At 47.1% G+C, this 19,409-nt stretch overlaps 1 protein-coding gene across 6 annotated transcripts; it reads right to left on the bottom strand.

The window, feature by feature from the left end:
* Positions 1 to 726: 726 nt before the first annotated feature.
* On the bottom strand, positions 727 to 19,082 carry LOC139347403 (inverted formin-2-like). Of its 6 annotated transcripts, XM_070986976.1 has the most exons (23): positions 18,984 to 19,082; positions 17,058 to 17,198; positions 16,579 to 16,840; positions 16,254 to 16,369; positions 15,290 to 15,449; positions 14,261 to 14,294; positions 14,046 to 14,187; positions 13,465 to 13,597; positions 12,771 to 13,376; positions 12,541 to 12,671; positions 12,382 to 12,443; positions 11,521 to 11,623; positions 10,404 to 10,489; positions 9,949 to 10,049; positions 9,309 to 9,379; positions 9,097 to 9,204; positions 7,817 to 7,887; positions 6,419 to 6,539; positions 6,080 to 6,244; positions 5,858 to 5,942; positions 2,945 to 3,061; positions 2,445 to 2,855; positions 727 to 2,018 (listed from the first exon to the last, which is right to left on the bottom strand). In XM_070986976.1, the coding sequence occupies exons 2-23, from the start codon at positions 17,184 to 17,186 to the stop codon at positions 1,966 to 1,968; spliced, it is 3,267 nt and encodes a 1,088-aa protein (XP_070843077.1). In that variant the 5' UTR covers positions 17,187 to 17,198; positions 18,984 to 19,082; the 3' UTR covers positions 727 to 1,965. The 6 variants fall into 6 exon arrangements, 3 of the variants coding, with proteins under 3 accessions (XP_070843077.1, XP_070843078.1, XP_070843079.1); XM_070986977.1 differs by lacking the exons at positions 17,058 to 17,198; positions 18,984 to 19,082 and having other exon boundaries at positions 16,478 to 16,702; XR_011603330.1 differs by lacking the exons at positions 727 to 2,018; positions 2,445 to 2,855; positions 2,945 to 3,061; ... (2 more) ...; positions 9,097 to 9,204; positions 9,949 to 10,049 and having other exon boundaries at positions 6,525 to 6,539.
* Between the last annotated feature and the right edge of the window lie 327 nt (positions 19,083 to 19,409).

Raw genomic sequence — 19,409 nt, 5'->3', positions numbered from 1 at the left:
GGATTGTGGAGGAAACTGGATCCAGAAATGTGGATCACAAATCTGACGTGAAGTCGGTGCGAACACGAGCGGTAGTATTTCTTCATGTACTTATATTTGCTCAGCCACGTGTTCAGAACAATCCTGTCAGAAATATCTCTGAGGTCAGAGAAATATTGATTTGATTTCAGTTGAGATGCGGATTTATTGATCAGCTTTCACACAGTTTCAGTTCAGAACAAAATAACTTTCAGTAGTTTAAACGCTTGTGTGTGTTTTTATTGATCTGAAGGCACAAGATTCAATAAACAGAACGAACCTGAGGATAAACATCGGAGTTCAGCTGTTTCTTTGCTGAATATTGCGCTCTTATTGTGAAGGCCGGCCGGTTTCCGGGCTGAGTGCCAGTACCTTAACCAATCTGCTGCAGCGTCAAACGCACTGATCATCGATCGATAAAAATCATCGATATTCATTCACAGGAAGATTTTGGTTATGATTCTCGCCTTATTTCCGACCGGAGTCACGTGACCTGACGGACCGTCGCCTCGTGAGGGTGCACCGGTTTGGGATGACGTCACCCCAACGTTTACAGAGGGAATCAGTTAAAACAAAATTATTATTTTGACTAACAAAGAACAACAACAACATTTTGGTTTTGTGTGAAACTTCAGAAAAGACAAAATCTGCTTTAAAAAGTACTGTACTTCAGCACAGTTTGGAGGTACTTGTACTCCTTGAGTATTTCCATTTTATACTTTATTTCTACAATATAAAATTAGCATCAGCTCATTTAAACATTGTTTACATGTTGATGTAAATCATTCAGTAATAATAATAATACAAATAATCAGAACAGTATTTTTACAACGTGACTGCAGTTAATGAAGTATTTTTAAAGCCCTTTCAGTGCAGTAAACGAGATTAATGTACTGTGTACAAATACACAGGAAGTGGTCATTCAGAACACACACGTTTTTCATTTCTAATAATTAGTGTTTTTGAGCCGCTCCTCTATTTTGTTTGTGCATTGCATTGTGGGAAAGAACATCCATCAACAACACAAGCTGAAGCTGATTCCAGCCTGACTTCTGACGGCTGCTTTGTCTTCACTGTAAACACGGAGCAGAGTCTGGATCTGGATCTGGGACCAGCTGACACGTTTTGGGTCTGTGCATGTTGAGCTGATCTCAGACTCCAAACTGAAGAACTTTCCAAACGGACCAGACCGTCACAGTAAAACCACCTCCTGGATCTGGATCTGGATGCGATGAGGTCCATGAGGCTTTATCAACTGATGAAGGTGATGATCTGCAGCTTCGTCATCGTTTGTACAGTGACATCATCTCTTCCTCTTCTCACTGATGTTTTTCTATGTCCACAAATCTGAGTTGCAGATCCACATCAGACTGGAATCAGACCAGCAGGACTTCAGGGACGTTTGGGGGAAGATATTTAATTTGAAGGAAGAAATTCTGAAATAAAATTTAAAATCATTGATTTATCAGAAAGTTTCTTTCTGGAAGTTTTTCTGAGGTTCGGCACACCTGCGCAGGTAAACATCATCCCTGAATCTCTCTCAGGGAGCCAGTTTGTCACCATGGAGACGAGTCCCCTTCACTTCCTGTTCATGTGTAAGTCACTTCCTGTCATGAACCGCCTCAAACTTTGACCTGTGAAACCTCGAGGCTCTGTCAGCCAATCAGAGACAGGGGGAGGGACTATTTGTTTAGAAGAAGAGGAGACGCTGACTGTCTGCAGTGAGTGATGGACAGAGACGAGTCAAACGTTTGATAAAACTGTTTAATTATCCACTCAGTGGACTGCTGTTGATAGCATGTTACCCACATTAGCTCCCACAGTTCATGCTAACATCATAACCAAGAAGGAGGGCCTCACCGAAGGCCTGAGAGGCGAAACTCAGGGTGAAGTCCGCTAATGTGCAGCCCGACAGGGTCCAGAACCCGTGGACGATGTGGACTCACCTCAGTGTGACAAACAGCCTGTCTTTGTTTTGTGTTTGGATCCCTCGTCTGCTCCTGCAGGTCAAACACACAATCTGATTGGCTGGTTTCAAGACACAGACTCTTTCACAGTAATAGTACTTTTATTTTGAAAGTCCCTCTTTGTGTTCCTGTCTGCAGCTCGGAGAGAAAACACTGAAACTGTGGAGGATCTTCACCTGATTGTTAAATGTGACTGATGAAGCTTAAATTGACTTCAGAGTCCTGTGATGAGTCCTCACTGTCTTTAGTCTGGACTGACGTGAAGGGACGTCAGTAAGACAGAACAGAAGGAGGGACGTCCTTCAATCAGACAACATGAGGACAGTCTGTGTTGGTGCTGTCAGGTCTGAACTGGTGGTCAGTTTAACATCTGTCCTCTTTGTCTGCTGTTTCATTCTGTGCTCAGGTCTGGAATCAGTTTGTCTCTAAGAACCAGGACAACTCAGGACCAGACTTTACCTGCTGGACTCTTCCTGGACTTCTTTGCAGGCTTGTGTGGACCAGAATCTGGATCATCATTGTGTTCGATTGTTCTCGCTTCGAAACACATGATCTCTTCAAACTCGGAATCCTCGTTCCTTCTGCTTCTGGTCTTTGGGTCGGGACCAGAGTCCACCTCGGAGACCTGGGCTCTGGTGTGGCTCTGGTCAGCCTCGGTGTCAGCTGAAGCTGTGGAGGCGGAGGGCTCACACGGGTTTTGGATCTCTGGGGGAGCAGTCTCAGCTGACCCTGGTTCAGGTCTTTCTTCAGCCGGTGGACCTGTGAGGATCTGGACAGTCTCTGCTGGTCCTGCAGGCTTCTCTGATTGGCTGGAAACAGAGGAATCAGACTCGTCCACAGGCAACGACCTCTGTACGAGGCCAGGACGATCTGACGAGGACAACAGACAGTCAAACACAGACTCACCACCTGGATCGTCCAAGACCCCCAAGATCAGCACAGTCCACCACAGTCCTCACCGTGGACCCTGCTGGTCCTGTCCGCTCTGGTCTTCCTCAGCTTGTAGCCCGTCCTGATCTCAGCCAGCAGGTTGTCGATGATGCAGCCGTCGTCCTGGTTGGACACGTTCTTCCTGACTGGAGGACAGAGACATCTTCAATTTTCAGATGCTTTGATTGGACACATTTTGGATCTTCTCTAGTTTCTTTCCTCCCTCAAGACAAGTCAATCACCATTTTCTGACATATGAGATCAAACATCAAACCGATCGATCGAGGCGATTATTGGAAGGTTCGTCGACAACGACAATAATCCGACACGCTGACGAGGTGACCAGTACTTGGTAGTAGAAGTATAGAAGTATTTGGTGGTACAAGTACTTGGTGGTAGGAGTACTTGGTGGTAGAAGTATTTGGTGGTAGAGGTACTTTGTAGTAGAAGTATTTTGTGGTAGAAGTACTTGGTAGTAGAAGTATTTGGTAGTAGAAGTATTTTGTGGTAGAAGTACTTTGTAGTAAAAGTATTTGGTGGCAGAAGTATTTGGTAGTAGAAGTACTTGGTAGTAGAAGTACTTGGTGGTAGAGGTACTTGGTGGTAGAAGTACTTGGTGGTAGAAGTATTTGGTGGTAGAAGTATTTGGTGGTAGAAGTACTTGGTAGTAGAAGTACTTTCTAGTAGAAGTATTTGGTAGTAGAAGTATTTGGTGGTAGAAGTACTTGGTAGTAGAAGTATTTGGTGGTACAAGTACTTGGTGGTAGGAGTACTTGGTGGTAGAGGTACTTTGTAGTAGAAGTATTTTGTGGTAGAAGTACTTGGCAGTAGAAGTATTTGGGAGTAGAAGTATTTTGTGGTAGAAGTACTTGGCAGTAGAAGTATTTGGGAGTAGAAGTATTTTGTGGTAGAAGTACTTTGTAGTAAAAGTATTTGGTGGCAGAAGTATTTGATAGAAGTACTTGGTAGTAGAAGTACTTGGTAGTAGAAGTATTTGGTGGTACAAGTACTTGGTGGTAGGAGTACTTGGTAGTAGAAGTATTTGGTGGTAGAGGTACTTTGTAGTAGAAGTATTTTGTGGTAGAAGTACTTGGTAGTAGAAGTATTTGGGAGTAGAAGTATTTTGTGGTAGAAGTACTTTGTAGTAAAAGTATTTGGTGGCAGAAGTATTTGATAGTAGCAGTACTTGGTAGTAGAAGTACTTGGTGGTAGAGGTACTTGGTGGTAGAAGTACTTGGTGGTAGGAGTATTTGGTGGTAGAAGTATTTGGTGGTAGAAGTACTTGGTAGTAGAAGTACTTGCTAGTAGGAGTATTTGGTAGTAGAAGTATTTGGTGGTAGAAGTACTTGGTAATAGAAGTATTTGGTGGTACAAGTACTTGGTGGTAGGAGTACTTGGTGGTAGAAGTATTTGGTGGTAGAGGTACTTTGTAGTAGAAGTATTTTGTGGTAGAAGTACTTGGTAGTAGAAGTATTTGGGAGTAGAAGTATTTTGTGGTAGAAGTACTTTATAGTAAAAGTATTTGGTGGCAGAAGTATTTGATAGTAGAAGTACTTGGTAGTAGAAGTACTTGGTGGTAGAGGTACTTGGTGGTAGAAGTATTTGGTGGTAGAAGTACTTGGTGGTAGAAGTACTTGGTGGTAGAAAAGTACTTGGTAGTAGATGTACGTGCTAGAAGAAGTATTTGGTAGAAGTATTTGGTGGTAGAAGTACTTGGTAGTAGAAGTACTTGCTAGTAGAAGTATTTGATAGTAGAAGTACTTGGTGGTAGGAGTACTTGGTGGTAGAAGTATTTGATGGTAGAGGTACTTTGTAGTAGAAGTATTTTGTGGTAGAAGTACTTGGTAGTAGAAGTATTTGGTAGTAGAAGTATTTTGTGGTAGAAGTACTTTGTAGTAAAAGTATTTGGTGGCAGAAGTATTTGATAGTAGAAGTACTTGGTAGTAGAAGTACTTGGTGGTAGAGGTACTTGGTAGAAGTACTTGGTGGTAGAAGTATTTGGTGGTAGAAAAGTACTTGGTAGTAGATGTACGTGCTAGTAGAAGTATTTGGTAGAAGTATTTGGTGGTAGAAGTACTTGGTAGTAGAAGTACTTGGTAGTAGAAGTATTTGGTGGTAGAAGTATTTGGCAGTAGAGGTACTTGCTAGGAGAAGTATTTGGTAGTAGAAGTACTTGCTGGTAGAAGTATTTGGTGGTAGAAGTACTTGCTAGTAGAAGTATTTGATGGTAGAAGTATTTGCTGGTAGAAGTACTTGGTGGTAGAAGTATTTGGTAGTAGAAGTACTTGGTAGTAGAAGTACTTGGTAGTAGGAGTATTTGGTGGTACAGGTACTTGGTATTAGAAGTATTTGGTGGTAGAAGTACTTGGTAGTAGAAGTATTTGGTGGTACAAGTACTTGGTGGTAGGAGTACTTGGTGGTAGAAGTATTTGGTGGTAGAGGTACTTTGTAGTAGAAGTATTTTGTGGTAGAAGTACTTGATAGAAGTATTTGGTAGTAGAAGTATTTTGTAGTAGAAGTACTTTGTAGTAAAAGTATTTGGTGGCAGAAGTATTTGATAGTAGAAGTACTTGGTAGTAGAAGTACTTGGTGGTAGAGGTACTTGGTGGTAGAAGTACTTGGTGGTAGAAGTATTTGGTAGTAGAAGTACTTGGCAGTAGAGGTACTTGCTGGTAGAAGTATTTGGTGGTAGAACTATTTGGTGGGAGAAGTACTTGCTAGTAGAGGTACTTGGTGGTAGAACTATTTGGTGGTAGAAGTATTTGGCAGTAGAGGTATTTGGCAGTAGAGGTACTTGCTAGTAGAAGTATTTGGTGTATTGGTTAAAAAACAGAAGCTAACAGGAGGCCTCACGGAGAGTCACATGACCCTGGACCTGCCGGGGTCAGAGGTCAGTCTGCTGACTGGACTGAAGGAGCAGATTTAAGGTGGACTGCACTCACTGGTCTTGCTGGTGTCTCCTCTGAGCCTCCTCTCCTCCTCCTGCTGCCTCCTCCTCCTCTCCAGCTGTCCTCGACTCTCGTTCTCCTGACGGACAGAATCAGTGATTTTTAGGAAGTCTTACAGCTGTAACTGTTCTTCACACACTGGGGGACTTTCAGAATATCTTAAGCTCTGCCCTGTGATTGGCTGCTGACCATGCTGCTCTCTGATTGGCTGCTGACCTTGATGGCTCTAATGAACAGGCCTCTGAAGGTCTTGATTGTGCTGAAGAGTTCATCAATGGAGAAGGTGTTGCTGTCTTCGCACAGGTAAATAGACAGGTCCATCCTTTTGTCCTCCACTGAGGACAACAGCTGCTGCAGCTGCTCGCAGGCCTGCAGACTCTCCTGAAAACACCACAGAAGAAGAAGACAACACAGAACAGGTAAGCACACTCACACACCTGATTCTTGACTCTGCGTCACTTTGTCTGTCATTGAGTCCTAAAAATCAGTTTCTTTACTGTGGAACAAAAACCAATGAAGAGTACGTCCTCCAGCAGGGGGCGCAGTCTGGTCTACCTGTATGAGGGGCAGGTACTGCTCCTTCAGGTCCTCAGATGAAGATGAAACTTTCCTCTCAGAGTTCTTCAGCTGTTTGATCAGAGTGTTGCTTTCAGACTGAATCGACTCCAGATTCAACCTGCAGACACAAACACAATCAGCGTCTGTCCGACATCTGCCTCACCTGTGCGACATCTGCCTCACCTGTCCGACATCTGCCTCACCTATCCGACATCTGCCTCACCTGTCCGACATCTGCCTCACCTGTCCAACATCTGTTTCACCTGTGTAACATCTGTTTCACCTGTGCGACATCTGCCTCACCTGTCCGACATCTGCCTCACCTGTCCGACATCTGCCTCACCTGTGCAAAATCTGTTTCACCTGTGCAACATCTGCCTCACCTGTCCAACATCTGTTTCACCTGTCCAACATCTGCCTCATCTGATCTGAGAAACCAGAAACAAATGATGCGATTCATTGAGAAAAGCCAAAACTACAGGCAACGCTGGGAAAAGTCATTTTTCAGAATTCTCTGCTCTGATATTCAGTCGTCCAGACATTTTTCTGACCGTCGTCCGTTCATGAAAACCTTTCAGGCTTCAGGAAATCAGAAACTCTTCATCTCTGAAATCAACCAGGATTAACTGTGAACACCGACGAGAACAAAGAGCGGAGGACGTCCTCCTCGTGTGGACGAAGGATGACCAGATTCACTGATTCAAACGTCTGCGATGCGACTGACCGGTAGATTCAAGGTACATCGGACATAATTTACGGGTGAATTTACGGTGCGTCTCTTCCAGCCTGTCTGCATCGGTAAATTCCATGGTTAAATCGATTATTTCATGCTCTAGTATTATGGTCCGAACATAAGTCGGAGCAAGGATTGCTTATTATAAATAAAATGTAGTGCTCTGTCTATACACACTGAATTATGTCTTTTTTAAAAAAAGGATTTATTGGTTTGCTCAGTAAAAACAAACCAAATATTACAGGCATCTCTCAAACTGATACAGAGAGTTGTGCTCTAAGAAATCTGAGATGGGCACACTCTCGTACCACAGCTAACTGTATCGAACTGGATCACATCACATCGAACCCAATCTCTTTGAAAGCAAGTCATATCGTTAGCAAATCATTTTTGAATCGCATCATATCGTGAACAGGAGCGAATCGCATCGCATCGCATCGACAGAGGCTTCAGTGTATCGTTAATGTATCGTATCGGTGGCTGCGTATCGAGATGCGTATGGAATCGGCCTCCGTGGTGGAGATATACATCCCTAGTGTGGACGGCTGCTGATGATCCTACATCTGCGGTCAAAGACGTCCTCCTGGACAGACTGCTCACTCTGTCCACTTCACCAAAAACAACAGAAAGCTGGAAAAGAGCTGAATCTTTGGTGCGTTTACCCAGCAGCCTTTTCACAGATCTCCAGATCATCGGGCAGGTTCAGCAGGTCCGGGTGGTTCTGCTCCACCTCCTGTCAATCACAGTCACAGTGGGGTTTCATGAGACATGATTCACAGAATGTGGCTCATTTTCTAATTATGAACAACCTGGAGGTTAATTAAAGGGGAGAAATCGTTCAATCAGAAACTTGAGGCCAGTGAGACCAGTGAGGCCCGTGAGACCAGTGAGACCAGTGAGGCCACTGAGGCCAGTGAGGCCCGTGAGACCAGTGACACCAGTGAGGCCAGTGAGGCCAGTGAGGGCAGTGAGGGCAGTGAGGGCAGTGAGACCAGTGAGGCCCGTGAGGCCCGTGAGACCCGTGAGACCAGCGAGACCAGTGAGACCAGCGAGACCAGCGAGACCAGTGAGGCCCGTGAGGCCCGTGAGACCCGTGAGACCCGTGAGACCAGTGAGACCAGTGAGGCCAGTGAGGCCCGTGAGACCAGTGAGACCAGTGAGACCAGTGAGACCAGTGAGGCCCGTGAGACCAGTGAGACCAGTGAGGGCAGTGAGGGCAGTGAGGTCCGTGAGACCAGTGAGGGCAGTGAGGCCAGTGAGGCCCATGAGACCCGTGAGGCCAGTGAGGCCAGTGAGACCAGTGAGGCCAGTGAGACCAGTGAGGCCCGTGAGGCCCGTGAGGCCCGTGAGGCCCGTGAGGCCCGTGAGGCCAGTGAGGCCAGTGAGGCCAGTGAGGGCAGTGAGGGCAGTGAGGCCAGTGAGGCCCGTGAGGCCCGTGAGGCCAGTGAGGCCAGCGAGACCAGCGAGACCAGTGAGACCAGTGAGGCCAGTGAGGCCCGTGAGACCAGTGAGACCAGTGAGACCCGTGAGGCTAGTGAGATCAGTGAGGCCCGTGAGACCAGTGAGACCAGTGAGACCAGTGAGGCCCGTGAGACCAGTGAGGCCAGTGAGGCCAGTGAGACCAGTGAGGCCCGTGAGGCCAGTGAGGCCAGTGAGACCAGTGAGGCCCGTGAGACCAGTGAGGCCCGTGAGACCAGTGAGGCCAGTGAGGCCAGTGAGACCAGTGAGGCCCGTGAGGCCCGTGAGGCCCGTGAGGCCCGTGAGGCCAGTGAGGCCAGTGAGGCCAGTGAGGCCAGTGAGGGCAGTGAGGGCAGTGAGGCCAGTGAGGCCCGTGAGGCCCGTGAGGCCAGTGAGGCCAGTGAGGGCAGTGAGGCCAGTGAGGCCAGTGAGGCCAGTGAGGGCAGTCAGGGCAGTGAGGCCAGTGGTGTTTCCAGTGTGTTACCTGCAGGATGTGGTGCAGCAGGGTCATTCTGGACTTGTTGGCTTTAGTTTCTGTCAGTTTGAGCAGAGTGCTGATCTTAAACCCCTCAGCGTTCCCTGTGTGAGTCCCCTGATGTGATGACATCACAGAAGAACAAGTGACATCACATCAGTTTCTTTGTAAACTTTAAAACATAAATATGTATAAACTGTGCATTGTGTGAAGATTCTCACATAGTTGAGGAAGTTTCCGACACTCAGGATGAGTTTGCAGAAGCTGGGCAGACGAGCGCTCTCCTTCACACCTGGAGACACACAAGGCGTTCAAAGACAGCAGGTCACACATCTGACCCCCGACCGAGACAGACCAGGGCCATCGAGTCTCCACCATCACTGACAGGTTCAAGCCTGTTTGAACTGGTAGCTGCAAAGGTGCAGCAGAAGTACTGGTGACAGAATGAATGAATGAATGAATGAATGAATGAATGAATGAACTGATCCAGGGTGTCGGCTAACAGCTCACAGGCTGTAAAGGTGTTTCTCACACTGCTACTGTCAGCTGCACACACTCTGTCATCCACACCGAGCATGCTGCTGAAGGTCGGTGATGTACGGGGTGACCTGGGGTGGAGTGTGACAGGTGTGACAGGTGTGACAGGTGTCACTCCACCTGAGTCTAAACACTGAAACTGACGTTTATTTTAGCAAAAGTTTTCATACATTTTGAATTAGATCAGGACACCCAAACCCAAAATACTAAATATAAGAAATATATTTATTTTTTTCATCCTCACACATACATGAAGACATGAGTGTGTGTGTGTGTGTGTGTGTGTGTGTGTGTGTGTGTGTGTGTGTGTGTGTGTATACAGACTCTGGCAGGCTCGGTCCAACAGCTCGGCTTTGGCTTTCAGAGATTCCAGCACACAGCTGCTCTCCTCAGACAGCAACATGCACTCTATCCTCAGAGAGTAACTGCAACACACACACACACACACACACACACACACACACACTATAAGTACATGTATAAGTGATTGGTGGTCGGTGGGTGCGTGTGGTGGAGGTCAGGTGTGTTTCAGATGTTGCTCAGTTGAAGCTTAGCCTCATGCTAACGTTCAGCCTTCACTTGCTTTTCTTCACCTTTCATGTTTAACGACCTTATTGAGCAAACCAGCCGTTTGAAACTCGTCAGCAGTGAGCGAGAACTTGGGGGGGACTTAATGTTCAGACTGAAGGACTCTTGAAGGGCTGCTGGGACTCAGTCCAGGTGCGTCTGGTACCTGATGACTGTGTTTTTTTTGGAAGCAGGTGGTGCCGTTCTCCTACCTCGGGACATCCAGCAGCTGCAGGTAAAACTGATCCACTGAGGCCAACTTGTCCCAGTCTGCCTGGTGAGACTTCAGGTTCTCTACCTGAGGAAGGACAGTGAAGGACAGGTGAGATGAGTCAATGACAGCTGAAGGACAGGTGAGATGAGTCAATGACAGCTGAAGGACAGGTGATGGACACACAAACAGATAAAGGACAAGTGAGGTTGGTGAAGGGCAGGTGGGACAGGAAAAAGACGAGTGAAGAACAGGCTCACGGACAGGAAGACGTTATGCAGGACGGATGAGACACACAAGGACACGATAGAAAAGTAAGTATGTGTGGATGATACAGCCGAAATCTTCTTTCATGGTCGCTGCAGATTCTGTCACTGCTCAGTGATTTTTCTGTAAATCCAACGAAGAAGGTTTGAAGAACCGGAACGCCGTCGTCCCTTTCGAGGACTTCCTTGTTTCATACAAACAAAAACAACAAAGTCACGAGACAACACTTGCGTTAAGACAAAGACTGAGACGCAGCACAGGTCCACCATCACCTCCAACAGGTCACGTGACCCTGCGAGGCACCTGGAACCTCCACAAGTTGCAGCCCTGAGTCCACAGCAGAGACACTAAAACTGTCTTCTCATATGGACTCTGGACGATGTCCACAGCGTCAGGTCAGGACAGTGTCCAGAGTTGTCCTTTCGCACACGTGTCAGACATGTTGTCACTTTCTATAAATACTTCGAGGGGTGGAGCCTGGGTGGAGAAGGAGGAGGAGGAGGAAGACGAGGAAGACGAGGAGGAGGACTCATCTGTAACAAAGTGTTTGGACTTAACCACACTGTCAACAAAAGAGTGGAAAAAACATCCAGAGAAGAAGAAAAGAGCACGAAGCAGCCGCACGCTGTGATGTCACCAACACGCCACGCACTGGCTGTGTAGCAGTGTGTTGACAGGTAAATGACAGGTGAGAGGTATGACAGGTGAGTCTGGAGAAGCAAAGGTAGGGAAATGACATACAAGTGAAGGACAGGTACAATAAATCCTACAGGAAGGACAGGTGAAACAAATATCTAACAAACGTAAAAGACAGGTATAGGACAGGTGTTTCAGCCCCTGTGACCTCTGACCTCGTGTTTCTCCGGCAGCAGTTTGATCAGCTGTTTCAGGACCTCCACATCAAACCTGGACCTGTCTCCTCTCCGGATCAGAGACACAAAGTCCTCATGGGAACTGTAGGAAAGACAGACAGGAGACAGGTGAGACAGGAGGACAGGTGCAGGTCAACAGGGACAAGAAGGCACAGGTAGATGATGGACATGACAGGACAGACAAGATCTATGAGACAGGTGAATGACAAGGGAGGTAGGTACAATCAGGTATGATAGATAGAGAAAACAGGTGAAGGACAGGTGAGGCAGGAAACAGACATGTGAAGGACAGGTGAGACAGATGAAATGAAGAAAGGCTGGGCAGTAAAGTCAAGAACAGGTGAGATGAGACAGACAGGAAGATGGAAGACAGATATAACAGGTAAGACAGGTAAAGGAATGGTATGACAGGAGGGACAAGTGGAAGACAGGTAAGAGATGGGCGAAAAAGAGATAAGACAGGTGAAACAGATGGGACAGGAGAATGCCAACTGAGGCAGGTGGAGAAAACGTATGACAGATAAAGGGACAGGTGTCACAGATAAAGGCAAGCAGGTGCCGCACAGGTGAAGAACAGGTAATACAGGTGAGACAGGAAGGAGGCAAATGAAGGACAGGTGAGATTATGGTTAGGTTATGGACAAGTGAATAAATAAATCAGGTGGAACACAGGTGAGGCAGGTCAAAGACAGATCAAGGTCTTCAGACTCACTCCACATCACAAGCAATGACAGTTCACCTGTCCTGCACCTGTCTCAGTCTTCTTAGGACTGAGCATGATGTCACTGCACAGAGCTGTTTCTATTGGCTGAAAGACTGATTGAGGAAAGAATGTGTCACCATTTGAATTGCTTCAGGAAGATGTTGAGGTTGAGGCTTTTCTTGGCATCAATGAAGGAAATCTGTGGACGAAGTTCACAGATTTTAACGAGGACAACAAGATGTTTACAGACTGGACAGGAACGCTGCAGGCCGCGAGCAGAGGACAAACTTTTGTACCTCTTTGGGCTCGGCCTTGGCTTTGGTTCTGGTCTTGGTCTCAGTTGGAGGAATGCTGAAGAGCTGCTCGATGCTGCAGTAATCTGGTTCCACTGAATCTGAAGACGCAGACGTCCACAAAGACTGATGAGCTAAGACAGACAAGGAGAGATGGACATAAAAGCATTTTCAGTGTCCTGGATCCGACCTGGTCCCCTCAGGACAAACTACATGAAGGTAACGGCACTCACCTGTCACTGCTCTGGATGGGAGTTTCTGCCAGTTCAGTTTTTTCATACGGAGGGTGGGGCAGGGCGTGGTGCTGGTCTGAGGGGTGGGGCTGTAATACGACCTGCCCAGACCTTGAGCTGCCTGGGCCAAGATGATGTCACCTGGAGGAGGAGGAGGAACTCCCATACCAGGTAATGGAGGAGGTGGGGGAGGAGCTCCCACACCAGGTAAGGGAGGAGGAGGAGGTGGGGGAGGAGCTCCCATAACAGGTAAAGGAGGAGGAGGAGGAGGTGGGGGAGGAGCTCCCACACCAGGTAAGGGAGGAGGAGGAGGAGGAGGTGGGGGAGGAGCTCCCACACCAGGTAAGGGAGGAGGAGGAGGAGGTGGGGGAGGAGCTCCTACACCAGGTAAGGGAGGAGGAGGAGAAGGAGGAGGCGGAGGAGCCTGAGAAGAAGCAACTGAAGGGGCAGACAAGACATCTTTGATCATGTGCACGGATTGGCCAGGAGGACGATCTGGCAGTTGAGTCTGTACCGCCCTGTTGACGGTTCGGATCCTGTGATTGGCTGAGAGGGACTTGTGAGGTAGAAGCCTCTCCAGTAGACGATTGGCAGAATCTAAGTCAGCTGCAAAATACGTGCTGCATATGAAAGACACTGCTGAGTCAGCTCTTTTAGTAACAGTGGTGATTAGAGTGTATCTGGTCTGACTTACGGTCCTGGGACAGCAGGGTGGCTCGGTCAGCCAGCAGTTCCAGAGCTGACCAGACCTCTGCTTTGTCTGGATCCACTAACAGCAAGGCCTGAAGGATGGACAGCAGCTGAACGGAGGACGGACTGCTGGACACCTGGAAAGAGAGGAAGGGGGGATGACAGCTAGACAGAAAAATGGAGGCGCAGACTTCTGTACAAAATGAGTTTTGACAACAAATAAGAGCTCATAGGCACAGAAAGAGGTGGAGGTGGTGTTGTACAGACAGAGGTGTTACAGGTGGAGGTGGTGGTTTTTACAGTAGTAGAAAAGGTGATTTTGGAAGGTGGAGCTGACGGTGTGGAGGGTTTATTCAGGTGAGTGGTACCTCCTGTGAAGAGTGAGGTGTACATTTTGAAGGCGAAGGTGAGGCTGTCAAAGGTGGAGGTTCTTACAGGTGTAGGTTGCAGAGTTGAAGGTAAGTGGGATCGTAGTGAAGTGCATGGTGCATGAGCGGTGGTGAAAGTGTTGAGGGTGAAAGTCTTGGCAGGTGCCTTGCTAAACAAGAAACTGTTGGGGGTGGAGATGTTGGAGGTGAACATTACCTTAGTGAAGAGCGAGGTAAAGACCTGCTGGTGGCTGCTCATGTCAATGCCTCCAAACAGTCTCTCCATTTCCTCCTCGTCCTCCGTCAGAGAGTCCTCGAACGCATCACACTGGATGTTCAGGTCCTGGTCCTCCATCTCCCTGGAGACAGACACAAAGGTCTCAAACTGATGGACATGTTGATTATAGATGATTAATGAAGTAAAATCAGTACCTCAGTCTGGGCAGGACATCCAACAGCTGCAGTCCTGAAACGACATGTTTTTGATGAGAAAATCTGATCCTGAGTCTGATTTTCACTAGAATTTGATTCTACAGTCTCGTCAACGACAGAACAAAAACACCTCCACCTCCCCCATGATTTAGCACCATCCACAGAGGGGCTCGATGTTTTGACAAAGGTTACCAGCCAAGAAACCATTGACCAACCACCCGGACATCCCTAGAAACCACTGTTTACCAATCTAGCAACCAGTAGAACCACCACAGTACCCCTGTGGCAACCACATGGAAACACCCAAGTAACCACCTACTAACATCCTAGCAGCTATCTGGAAACCACCTGGAGCACTATTACAACCACCTGGCAGCAGGTGACCTAGAAACTATTTTCAAACACCACACAAACCATGTGGGAGGTCACCTCTACATGTCAACCACACGAAGGGAATCACCTGTTACCAACCTGGCGCCCACCAGGAATCATGTGACCTTCAGCTGCTTTTAGCTCGCATTCAAAACTCCATTTACACATCAGCTACTTTCAGTCCAGGTAAGCTTGAACTTCAGCTGACATTTCACCTCATTCACGACTTCACTTCCTGTTCAGTATTTGTCTTTTTGTCCTCATTGACTCATACGTCCTTTTTTCTAAAGTAAGTACATCGAGTGCAACGTTTAAACTGGAGTCAGATTCCTTGCATGCGCACATGATGAAGGCCAATAAAGTCGACTGTGATTCACTTCAGCTGGAACACTTCGAGACACCTCAACTCCTTTTACTTTTATTGTCCCATCCTCTATGAGCTTTGACTGTTCCTCTCTTACTGTCGGTACGAACAACTGTCACCATCAACTCTTCGTCTTCCTTCAGCTGTGACTGTAATTAATAACATTACTGTTATTTGGAGTATTCATGTCATCATTACCAATATTACGGTCCGTTGTTCACATCACTACAGTTGCTGCAATTATTCCAGCCAGTAAAATCAGCATCATCAGTGACATCTTGACGGCGTCATACCGATGAACTCCTGGCGCAGTCGGTCCCTCTTCCTCAGGTCTTCTTGGCCCAACAAGAGTACGTTGACGACGCTCATCAGCGTCACCATGTACGAGACGTTACTGGTGCCGTGAAGCTCGTTCATGATCACGCTGAAGCGATACTGCTGCTTCTTCAGACTCTGAACACAAACACAGGACACTGCTCAGAGACGGACTCAGGAGAGACGAGGGAAACTGAAGCGAGGTTTGATTTTCTTTCTTTAACGGCTGACTTCATGTTTCACAGTGAAAGTCTACTCTCACTTTAAATTTCAAGATGTTCATAAAGCTTCATCATGACGTATCATCTGAACGTGCTGATGTATCGACTTTGATGTCAGAAGTTAAAAGACGTGTTCAGCATCAAACACTTCAGCAGCTTTCACTTTGCTAAGCGCTCGCTGAGTCAGGTCGTCTCCGCTCCGGGCAGACTGTCAATAACTGCAGTGTTTTCTGTTTTTCCGAGGAGACGGTGAACGGGCAGGTAGGTTCTTGCCCAGATGATGATAGTGAGGGATGGTATCCCATCATGCCTCAGTTCTGGCTCCAGAGCAGATAAAACAAGCCCGGATGAAGCTGAGAACAGACCCGTCACCTGAAACTGATCTGAGGTGTTTGTTCGGTCTTATCTGCAGTCACAATGACTGATAACAAAGAGATGCTTTCAGGAGGGGTGTGACAGCACCCTGCACAGAGCTGCTAGCATGGCTGAAGATAAGATAAGATATTAAGCAAAGCTTAAAAACTAAGAGCAGCTCTAAAGGGAGCCTTGCTGAAGGGCACTTCAGGGGCACTGAAGCGCTGCTCTTCATCCTGCTGGACTGAACTGATGACACTGACACAATGAGCATCAGGAGTGAACTTCTACTGATCTGAATTCAGCAAATAAAACCAGAACCATGTCCTGCCTCTGCGAACCGAGCTGTCTGTGGGTGGAGGTGTACCTTGTAGTGGTCCAGGGCGTCCAGGCCCAGGTGATGACCCTGAGGGTCAAACAGAACGAGAGCCGCCAGCAGCTGGAACACCTGCATCTTCACCATGATGTCAGATGTGTCCAGAGCTGAGGGGATACACAGACAGGTCATGTGACTCCCCAACAGCCAACTGGAACAGGCAACATAAAAACATGAGTCGGGCGTGTTAATTCAGAGAGAAGAGAAGGACAAACGGTCGTGTTTTAGACAGAACGAGGACACGTCAACATGGAGAAGACAGAAGGACCAATGGAAGGACAGGCGTCAAACGAAGCAGGTGGCCTCATGAACCCACCCTGGATCAGGGTCCTGATGTAGCCCTGGTTGTCCAGAATGAAGTGCAGTCCTTCAGATGAGTTCATGACAGCTCGGACACAGGTGACGCAGGTCAGCTGCAGCAGAGCTTCGGAGATTCGAGCACAGCCGCGACCAGACAGTCGCTCCAACGCCTCCATCAGCAGGTCCAGACCCCGCAGCTCCAGGAACTGCACCATCCAGGCCGGATCGCTGGCCTCCAACCGCCGCCGCAAACCAGAGTAGTTCACCACCGTGGGAACCTGCAGGGGACACGGAAAGGTCCGGGACAGGAACTTAGAGACAGCTTTTCGAGAGGAGACGACATCTTCCAGGTCCAGTCTCTCCTCCTGACAGTGAAATTTAAAGACGCTGCCTTATTGTCATGACAACAGGCGTCTCAGCTGACTCCAGGTCAATTTTCTGAGTTGATCTGATGCGTCACTTCCTGCTGTGGCCACCGGGGGTCAGCGGTCGTACCTGCAGCAGTCGAATGCAGAGTTCGGGGTCGGCGTTCTCCAGATTCGCCTCCAGCGTGGCATCGGGGTCGTGGGCCGGACTTCCTGTCACATGGTCCCTCACAGTCCCCCATTTAGTTTTGGCTGCCATGACAACAGGAGGCTGCAGCGGGACAAAGGTTTTTATTGATCTTAAAACACCCAATCAGCCGGTATCAGCTGATTGATCTGATCATTGTTTTGTTTTGATGAACTTAAAGAAAAACAGTGTGAAGATCAAACCTGAACGACGTGATGAAGAACTGAAATGAAGTGTTTTCTACAAACTGGTTCCCAGACTCCAAACTGGTGATTTTCAAACAAACATAAACTCAACAAACAAAAAGAACTTCAGAAAACGAAGAAAAACAAAAGATATGAACGTTTGAATGAAGTGAAATAAATCAACAAATCTGAGCTTGTTTAGTTTATCACGTCTGAACTTCATCAGTTAATCAGTTAATCAATTAATCAATTAATCAATTAATCAGAGTCTGAACATTTGAGAAGAATTCAGTTCAAAGTTTTTAAAAAGCAAAAAGTTCTGAATGACAGACAACGACGACGACGATGATGATCAGTGTCAGCTGACCGTCAGTGTCTGAGTGCTGACACACACACACACACACACAGACACACACAGACACACACACACAGACACACACAGACACACACACACACACCCATTGTTTGTGTCATGTGTGTCTTTGTGTGCGCGTGTCTCTGTGTGTGCATGTCTGTGTGTGTGTGTGTGTGTGTGTGTGTGTGTGTGTGTGTCTGTGTGTGTGTGTGTGTCTGTGTGTGTGTGTGTCTGTGTGTGTGTGTGTGTGTCTGTGTGTGTGTGTCTGTGTCTGTGTGTGTGTGGTATTTGTCTTGTGAAAGACTCTTTATGTCAGTTGAGAAACAGTCTCTGCTCCAGCTTGTTGAGCTGAATGTGTTTTTTCCTTTATTTAAAACAGGGAGTCGACAGTGAAGCAGCTGATCTGAGGTCAGACCTTAAACGCTGTCGTTCAGTCTGCAGCAGGAGAAGCTCATGAAGAAGGTAAAATCACTTCCTGCCGACAGTCCTCGATCAGATACGAGCGTCTTCAGGGCGTCTCAGGTATGAACAAAACTAACTGGTTCCCAGACTCCAAACTGGTTCCCAGTCTGTGGAGCTGAAACGATGGAGTGTGTGTGTGTGTGTGTGTGTGTGTGTGTGTGTGTGTGTGTGTGTGTGTGTGTGTGTGTGATTTCAGACTCAAATCAACTTTCAGAAATGAACACGTTAAAAACAAAGAATGACACGTGATCATGAACATCAAGACACAAACTGACTGAAAATTCATTCTGTCTGCTCACGAGGTCCATGCTGACGTCACTCACTGATTGAAGAAAAATAGCAATGAGGAAAGAGCTGATCAATAAAGCTGACTGAGCCGTTCACCAGACTCCCTTTAAAACTCTGCGAATTTAAGGTCAAGACCAGAGTATATGTAAAACTGTCCAAACACGGAGACTTCCGGCGAAAAGATTCATCAAAAGTTTTTTATTCCAACAAAACCTCAGTTTTTTCTGTCAGATCCATAAATGACGCAGTTACCTGTTTATTTCAGCTGGACAGACAGAAAAGCAGAATGAAGTATTTTTGTGGTTAAATAAGAATTCCTGATTGATTGAACACAAGCCGATCGATAGAACCGCCAACAAAGATCCACAAACCGTTTCTGCTCAAATGAATCGAAAAGTACGTTTTGTTTTGTTCGCTGTAGAATTTAAAATTCATCATTTTTCGAACGAAGTTCGGCAGCGAAAGAGACGCTTCGGCGCGTGAGTTTTTCACCGTCATTCAAACTTTTCAGAGTAAACTTGAACTCTTTTCCGTTTATCATCAGATCCGGAGACGCGCGGGACATCAGCTCAGACTTACCCGAACCGTGAGCACCGCGGGGCGGCGGGACCGTCTCCGTCTCCTCGGGATGAACTTCCCTGAGCTCCGGCGGCAGAAAACGCCTCAAGCGTCAATCTCAGTCCGCTAATACGTCCGCCAGACGTGGGCGGGGTCACAGGTCACGATGCCAGTCGCCACATCCGTGCACGTGCGTGTGCATAACGTAACGTAACGTAACGGAGGTTCTGCTCCTGTTTTTCTTTGCTCGGCTGGAAAATAACAAAAATCAGCCAGAAAAAGCTCCAAAAATGATGAAATGCTTCGTCATTGATCAGGATGATTTTATTTAAAACATTTTTTATTCAAAACATTGTAAACAGTTCACATCGTCTGAGAACGAAAAGTTAATATTTTACAAACCGTCAGAGGAAAATGTGGAGAGAAATTAGACTGAAGGTGATCACA

The sequence above is a fragment of the Chaetodon trifascialis genome, chromosome 19, assembly GCF_039877785.1.
Source record: "Chaetodon trifascialis isolate fChaTrf1 chromosome 19, fChaTrf1.hap1, whole genome shotgun sequence".
NCBI lineage: Eukaryota > Metazoa > Chordata > Actinopteri > Chaetodontiformes > Chaetodontidae > Chaetodon > Chaetodon trifascialis.
The sequence above is the reverse complement of the archived record's forward strand: the minus strand, read 5'-3'. Positions and strand labels throughout refer to the sequence as shown.

Bases quoted from the DNA above. Each gene is read 5' to 3' on its own strand.
- LOC139347403 (XM_070986976.1), bottom strand. From the start codon at position 17,186: ATGGCAGCCAAAACTAAATGGGGGACTGTGAGGGACCATGTGACAGGA. The intron at 9,380-9,948 runs GTCTGTATACAC...GTGTGTCTCCAG, and splicing joins GTTGGACCGAGCCTGCCAGA to GTGTGAAGGAGAGCGCTCGT. The intron at 9,205-9,308 runs GTGAGAATCTTC...TCATCACATCAG, and splicing joins TCGGAAACTTCCTCAACTAT to GGGACTCACACAGGGAACGC.